This window comes from Alligator sinensis, unplaced genomic scaffold (assembly GCF_000455745.1).
Source record: "Alligator sinensis unplaced genomic scaffold, ASM45574v1 scaffold301_2, whole genome shotgun sequence".
Taxonomy (NCBI): Eukaryota; Metazoa; Chordata; order Crocodylia; family Alligatoridae; genus Alligator; species Alligator sinensis.
The window spans coordinates 467,670-475,605 of NW_005841874.1; the positions used below are offsets into that span (position 1 = coordinate 467,670).

Below are 7,936 nucleotides of genomic sequence, written 5' to 3' on the forward strand. Positions count from 1 at the left end.
TAGAGTTAGAGAAGACTTGGGGTAGGGGGCTGTTTCCATAACAGTTGTGCAGGAGAGAAAACAGGAAAGGCTGAAGTACTATATAAGCTTAGTATAAATGAGCCATATGAAGGGTTCGTGTTACATCTGCCAAGAAAAGCCAACCTAAACCTGTGAGGAGCATTAGCAGCTTCAGGATAAAGGATTCAGCTGGAGCAGCTCTGAAAAGACAGACTGTATTGCCATCCCCCAGGGCACAGATGTGAACCTGATGATTATTTTATTGTAGGTCATTCCATGAACATCGAGATCCTGGGTGAGAGTCAGATCAGCGAAGCAGGAAGAGCTTGGGTTAAAATAACTAAACCCTGTCAAGTTCTTAGGAAATGCTGCTGCATTTCTCCTACAGCACTAAGGACACTGTGCAGTCGTGGGATTTCAGGTGACCTGGAAGTGGTTTCCCTCCCAAACCACTTGAGATCATAAACCCCCCACCCTGGCAAAGCATCATGGGAAGCAGCAGCTGCTGCCACTGCAAGCATTGGTGATGCTCCAAACCTCTTGGATAAGTTACAATGCAATAGTTACACCAGGGAGCCCTTCCCCCTGCGCTGGACAACACGGATGGGACATTAAAGGACACTACTGCAAAGCTTCACTTCCATTCAGACACGCGGAAAATCCGGCACTATGAAGAGACCAACCGTAAGAGACAAAACGGTGTCCGATACAGCCTGAACAAAGCCGGATCTCCAGTACCGTAAACTGTACAAAAATGATAGAAAAGAATATGCACTGTTATTAATACAGTGTTAGAGAAGACTTGGGGTAGGGGGCTGTTTCCATAACAGTTGTGCAGGAGAGAAAACAGGAAAGGCTGAAGTACTATATAAGCTTAGTATAAATGAGCCATATGAAGGGTTCGTGTTACATCTGCCAAGAAAAGCCAACCTAAACCTGTGAGGAGCATTAGCAGCTTCAGGATAAAGGATTCAGCTGGAGCAGCTCTGAAAAGACAGACTGTATTGCCATCCCCCAGGGCACAGATGTGAACCTGATGATTATTTTATTGTAGGTCATTCCATGAACATCGAGATCCTGGGTGAGAGTCAGATCAGCGAAGCAGGAAGAGCTTGGGTTAAAATAACTAAACCCTGTCAAGTTCTTAGGAAATGCTGCTGCATTTCTCCTACAGCACTAAGGACACTGTGCAGTCGTGGGATTTCAGGTGACTTGGAAGTGGTTTTCCTCCCAAACCACTTGAGATCATAAACCCCCCACCCTGGCAAAGCATCATGGGAAGCAGCAGCTGCTGCCACTGCAAGCATTGGTGATGCTCCAAACCTCTTGGATAAGTTACAATGCAATAGTTACACCAGGGAGCCCTTCCCCCTGCGCTGGACAACACGGATGGGACATTAAAGGACACTACTGCAAAGCTTCACTTCCATTCAGACACGCGGAAAATCCGGCACTATGAAGAGACCAACCGTAAGAGACAAAACGGTGTCCGATACAGCCTGAACAAAGCCGGATCTCCAGTACCGTAAACTGTACAAAAATGATAGAAAAGAATATGCACTGTTATTAATACAGTGCTCATTTTAATATAAAATAAACAGCTTACATTTCCACTGTAAATATAGGCTATATACAGAATTATGTATAGATATAGCTACATGTATAAAGCTTCATTATAGGCCTCTGATACATTTATAACTATGGCTCCCTGAGCCATTTGTAGAGTGCATTTAATAACAAAAACTTTAGTGTTATGAAGATGGAATAAATACAGTAATAAAATCATGAAGAAGTCTTCTTCTCACAGGGATTTAAAAACTCTCCAGCTTGACACATTGTACTAAAAACTAAAAAGATGAAAAGGCAATAATCTGCTTTGAGAATGAGGAGGAAGAGGAGCAGACCTGCCACAGGCAGGGAGTGGAGCCCCAAATTAAAGTGTCTTTGTCCTGAATATTAGCCCTTGACAGCAACCTTGTTCTCTGCAGCAGCAAACATGGCGGAGAAGCGCGAGTTCTCGTTGGCCAGGAGGGCAGACGGCGTGTCGAATTCCACTACCTAAAACCACAAGGTGAAAGCGCATGAGTGAAATCCAGCAGAAAACAGGTCTGCGCGCCTGACGCAGCAGTCACAGCAATGAATCCAGGCGCTCCAGCAATGCCAGTGGAATCCTACCCACGGCAACGTGGCCTACCCCCGTAGTGGCAGGCGCGAGGCACCCTCGATTTGCTTAGAGCTTTGTTGCTAATTGGGCCAGAGACGCTATTCTGTGGGCTGAAGCTTGCAGCAGGAGAACCCCTGGGGTTCATGCCCACCCCTCTTTCTAGGTCCTGCTTTCAGTCTACAAATGGCATCTGCGTTTGGAAATTACAGTTTCTTTATTGGGAGATGACAAGCCCTTTGCAATCCCTTTCTTTTTCCTTTTCCTTTTCCACTTCATAAAACTGGTCCCATTTTTTCTTCCTTTGTACACAGGCCTGGAGACAGAAATGCAGAGTCCCTGTCCCTTTCCACTTCATAAAACTGGTCCCGTTTTTTCTTCCTTTGTATACAGGCCTGGAGACAGAAATGCAGAGTCCCTGGCCAAAGGGCACCGCGTGACAACACAAACAGATAAGGGGACACAGTGGCAGAACTGTTAAACCCTCTTGCTATGGCTCCAGAGGTAGAGTTTGAGGCCTGTAACAGACTCATGCCCAAGGCCACCCCAGTCAACCCAGCTGCATGCCCAAGGCCACCCGGTCATTCAGGCTGGAGAGTCAAAAGTAGCTAGACGTGATACCAGCCCTATTATTCCTTTGTGCACCTTCTCCATGCTACCTCAAAGGGCTGCTAGGCCTTGTGTTACATCTGCCAAGAAAAGCCAACCTAAAGGGGACCAGGTTGGCCTTTAGGTCGGCTTTTCTTGATCTTTCCAACAGGCAGACAAAGAGGAAGGAATGAGCAAACTGCCTCTCAGCACTTCAAGTAACTGTTCCTCTAGTCTCAGTGGCCTGGGGATGCTCCCTCCAAAGCCAGGCAGCTCTCCATGAGCCAGCTAGGAGTGTTAATGGGAGTGCTCCCAGCTCCCTCGCAGCCCAGGATGCAAGCGCAAACCCTGACCCTTCCATTAGGGACACAGACTGGCTGGCAGAGGCTTGCAGCAGCCTGCACCAACCAGGCTGTAGGGGTCTGCAGGTTGGCAGGGACTACAACCCAGCCACGGGCAGCGAGACTTGATTACAGGTCTGCCTGGAGGACCGGGCCAGCTGATACAGGTAACTGGCTGCCCACCAGAAGCTAAAAGCCTCCCAGGGAAAAGAGCCAAATGGGATTCCAGAGTGTGGAGCAGAGGAAACAGGAAAGCAGTTGGGCTGGAGTCAAGCCTGAGCTGGGCCGTCCTCCCTGCCTCCAAGAGAACGCGTGGGAGAACTAAGCAGAGTGACTGCATGTTGACAAAGACAGTGCTGGAGTGAAACCAAGAGGGACAGAGCAAGTGAGTGGTGGCACAACCCGGCCTGAAGACTCTCGTGGGTCTGGCAAAAGACCCCTGTGAATTGTGTGCGTGTTTTCCAATTATTTGTGTGTGTTGATTCCTACCAGGGGGGTTTGCTCCGGGGGAAGTGCTAATAAACAGGGCTGTAAACAAGCACCAAAGACTGTTCTGAGCTGAGTGAGCGATTCCCCAACCCACGACATGCAGCAGCCTCTATGCATCAGTGGTTGTGTATGTCAAGGCAGGAAAGGAATGGCTTAGGGGGACACGCACACAAAACTAGCAGGCATAGGGGACATTAAGAAAAAAAAAACACAACCCCCCAAAAAAACCAAACCACATGTTGGAGAAGAGACTAATCCACAGGTAGCAAACTCTCGGTGGGGGTGGGAGCCACTTGGGATGTTCCAAACAAGACTGGACAAGACACTGGGAGTAGCCAGTAGATAACAAACCTACACTGAATCTTGCAGCGGGACCAAGGTAGAATCCAATGGGTTTTCCCCTTCCAGTTTCTAGGACCTGGCAATGTTTCCCTGGGTTTGAGTTTACCATTTACAGTTCCCCTATGTGGAAACTTGAAAGGGTCTCTCTCGGGCTCTGTCCATCATTACAGGATTGCACAAAGGAAGGAAGCCTTGAACCCTAACAAGGAGGCAGGCATTTCTTCCCCCCTGTTGCAATTAACCCTCCAGTGAAGCTGTCTAAGTAATGAGCTAGCTCCTACAACCCTGTTTCTGAGGGGTACCTCTCTGGAGGGTGAAGAGGTTCACTCCCTTCGAACTTGTCCTGGTAATAAGGGCTTTTAAAATCAGGGAGGTGAAAAAATACACAGCCAAAAGCATGGCAGCTCGGCTACACAATCAGCACCAGCAAATGGGTTGCATCAAGGATTGTGGCCACAAAGGCAAAGCCCTGCCACTTGCCTGTCCTTGTGTTAGCACCATGATCCGATCAGAGCCCAGTACAGTATGCAGGCGGTGAGCAATTGTCAGCATAGTGCAGTCTGCAAATGCCTCCCGGATAGTCTCCTGAATCAGCAAGTCAGTCTCCGTGTCCATAGCAGCTGTCGCTTCATCCAGTATCAGCACCTGAAAGGGCAAATAAAGGAGGCTGTTTATGTCCCGGATAACTTGCTTCATTCCAGCCCACAAGCACACTCAGCGGGCTGGAGATACAGGGATGCCTCCCTTCCTAACTCCTATGATGACCAGGATGACTAACAACCCTGACAAAGCGACTAACAACCCTGACAAAGCCCCTTGTACCTGAGAAGGACCCATTATTCAACTCTCCTTTCCACACTTCTTATGCAACCGCTTTGGAAACATCTGCTCCCTGGGCCTTGCTTGCAGGGAGCATTTTATGGTCACATGCATGTCCCCAAGTCCTGACACAGAAGGAGCTGTGCCAGACCTCAACCCCGGTCGCATTTAGTTCTGCCTTCTCAGAGACATGAACATTTCCATTGATCTGTTCCTGATGGAACAAAGCATCCAGCGCTGAGTACAGCAGCTCAAATGCTTTGGAGAGATGACAGCACGATAGAACGAGAGGAGACAAGGAAGTCACTCTGGGGCTGTGGAACTGTTCACTCCTCCAAGGACATTAATGCTGGTGCCTGCCTAGTCGCACCTCTCCCTGGCTTATTTCATACGTATAGCCTGAGAAAGGAACAGATTCTTTAGCTTCTCCCTTTGCCCAGCTTTACTTAGCCCAAGCCCATCCCCTTGTGACCGGAGAGAGGTGACAGCACCTCAACTGTTTTTGTGCAACCTGGTCCCCTTAGTCTGTGCTTCCTGTGTCCACAGGGAAGCCTGCCACTTGGAAACACTCTTCTCTTCCCGCAGAGCTCTGAGGAGCCCACCACACTCCCCTCCAAGGCTCTGCATTACCACCTTTCTGGAGTCAGCCAATATTGCTCCTTAACAGACAGCAAGGGAATCGCAGTTAAAGCCCAGGCATCCTCTTTTTCTCCTCACATGCAGACACGAGTCTTTAATGGCATCTCACTAGCCAGGCTAGGCAGGGTATGCATAAGAAAACCCAGAATGCAGCAGAGAGAAGCGGTGATCTTAGGTGCCTTCCTAGCCTGCAATAAATCTGATGCTTCTGAATGGGGCAGAGATTCACCGGGCTGATGGAAGTGCCCTTCCTCAGAGATGCAGACAGGAAGGCCTCAAGGCTCGTTTAGTACAAGGCCCTTTTCAAGGAGCAGGGTCCTCGTCAAACTCCACTTGGGCTGGGCTGATTGGAGCTCTCTCAAGGTTTTGCTACACTGATAATACTGAGCTTCTCCAATAGGAGCAAAAGCCTTGATACTTTGCAGCACAGAATGGTTCCACCTTCCATTTCTGAACTTGTATTTCAGGGTACAGTGAAACAAAAGTCAACCAGCCAGGCGTCCCAGGATGCAGTTACCACCCTCTTCCCAGAGCTTCCCCCTCATTCGTACACTCACCTTACAGCGACGGAGCAAGGCTCGGGCTATGCACAGTAACTGTCTCTCTCCCACAGAGAAGTTCTCTCCATTTTCAATCACTTCACATTCCAGTTTCATGGGCAGCTGCGCAATCTGGAAGGCAGAAAGGCAAAGAGCTTTAGGCCACTGTGCTGATTTGCTGCATCACCACCGCATGGAGATGGGGCCTTGCTGATCCTATGGACATTCAGTCTCAGCCAAGGGAGGGCAAGTGCTCCATTCATCACCTCCCTCTTGCTGTGGTGTCCGGATGCTGCCCTCTCCATCCTCAGGAGAAGTGGAGCGCACAAGGCTAGAACCCATCTAGACAGAGCTACCAGACCTGCTCACATAGCAGACAGCCTGGCTGAAATAGCTCTGGCGCTTGATAAAGGCTACAGTGCACTGGCACTGGACTCCTGGACCAGAAGGGCTACACTAGCGCAACTACATTACTTGGGGAGAGGACTATGGAGCGAGGTAAGCTTAAAATAAGGCAACACGCCTCATTTTAAAACTTACAGTAGTTTCAAAAGTTACAGCAGTCTGAACAGGCTGATGCCAGGAAGCCGGCCCCTCATGCGCACACAATCCCATTGCTGGAAGAACAGTTACTCCTACGACTTGTAGCCTGATGCCAGGAAGCAGGCCCCTCATGTGCACACAATCCCATCGCTGGAAGAACAGTTACTCCTACGACTTGTAGTTTTGAGGGTGGTTAAACACTGGAATGTGTCATCAAAAGAGGCTGTGGAATTTCCATCATGGGAAGTGGCCTAACTTGGAGTGGTTTAGACAGGACTGATCCTGCCTTGAGCCAGAGGATGGTCTAGATTATCTCCCGAGGGCCCCTCCAGCCTTTTTTTCCTATGACTTGTACGTCATCCTAGCTCCTGGGAACCTAGTCATGGACCAGAACCCTAGTGTGCCAGGCGCTACAGTAAGAAAGACGGTAGCTTCTCCAAAGAGTTTACAGTATAAAGCATAAGAAACGAGGCATGCTCTCCAAAAAACAGCCAGGAAGAGAAAGAGTTCACGCTTCCCCTTCGAAGACTTCCAGGTGAAGTGGCTAGTAGTGAAACATCCATCATTTTCTCCCCTCCTTGGTTTGGCTTCTGCCCCTTCCTAGCATGCATCATACTTACACATTCTTTCATGTGAGTCCTTTCCAAAGCATCCCAGATTTGCTCCTCACTGTACTGGTTGAAAGGGTCCAAGTTTGATCTATGGGAGAAAACATTACAGGAATCATTCACCAATTCAACACTGAAGGGCAATACTGCAGTGACAATCACAGTGGCCCCCTGCAATTCATACCATGAAAACCCGTCCTTCCCGGCATACCAGGGTTCAAATGGCCAAGAAAAGGGAAAAGCCCAAAGATACAGAAGTACAATGAAGATGTAAAGAGCGGAGGCCACATGTAAAATGACCTAAGCCAAATGACCATTCCCAACTCTGAAGGTCTCTCCCCAAGTTCAGATTTCATGTGCTTTTGGCAGCATGTGTTGTGTCACTGTTCTTGTGTTAACAGCAGGTTGAATGGTTGTGCTAACAGATAAGAAAAGTCTTAAGAACAGCACCTGGCACCCAGCTCTCTGCAGGTTTGGCTAGTGCTTCACAGATCAGGTGTTTTCACCTTATCGTTACCCCCACAAGGTCAGAAACAGACTTAAAGCATGAATACAACAGGATGGAGGCAGGAAGTCACGAAAGGATCAGCCGAGATGACCAGCTGAATGTTACAAAGTTAAGTCCTCTGCAGAGGAAGGAAGCCTAACTGCCTGAGGCATTTAAATATTGGACAAGCCAACAAGTCCCTTCAATCCAATTGCCCTTACCCAGCTCTACTGCTAATGGCCCTACTAACCTCACAGTGCCACTGAACAACACGGGCTCCTGGGGGATTATTGAGAGTTTGCTGCGGAGATCCGCTAAACCGATGTCATTGATTTTCACCCCATCAATTTTTATGCAGCCTCCAGACAGTTCAACCAGAA

General features: G+C 48.8%; 1 protein-coding gene across 4 annotated transcripts in view; it reads right to left on the reverse strand.

The window, feature by feature from the left end:
- Window positions 1-1,543: 1,543 nt before the first annotated feature.
- ABCC5 (ATP binding cassette subfamily C member 5) overlaps window positions 1,544-7,936 on the reverse strand; it is an 84,038-nt gene continuing 77,645 nt past the window's right edge. For all 4 annotated transcript variants that reach the window (XM_006017107.3, XM_025195944.1, XM_025195945.1 and 1 more), the window contains 5 exons: window positions 7,807-7,936; window positions 7,082-7,160; window positions 5,937-6,050; window positions 4,402-4,566; window positions 1,544-2,058 (listed from right to left, as the gene is read on the reverse strand). The exon at window positions 7,807-7,936 is cut by the window's right edge and continues 42 nt beyond it. In XM_006017107.3, coding sequence (XP_006017169.1) covers window positions 1,957-2,058; window positions 4,402-4,566; window positions 5,937-6,050; window positions 7,082-7,160; window positions 7,807-7,936 — 590 coding nt within the window. In that variant the 3' untranslated portion in view covers window positions 1,544-1,956. The remainder of the gene's footprint in view (window positions 2,059-4,401; window positions 4,567-5,936; window positions 6,051-7,081; window positions 7,161-7,806) is intronic.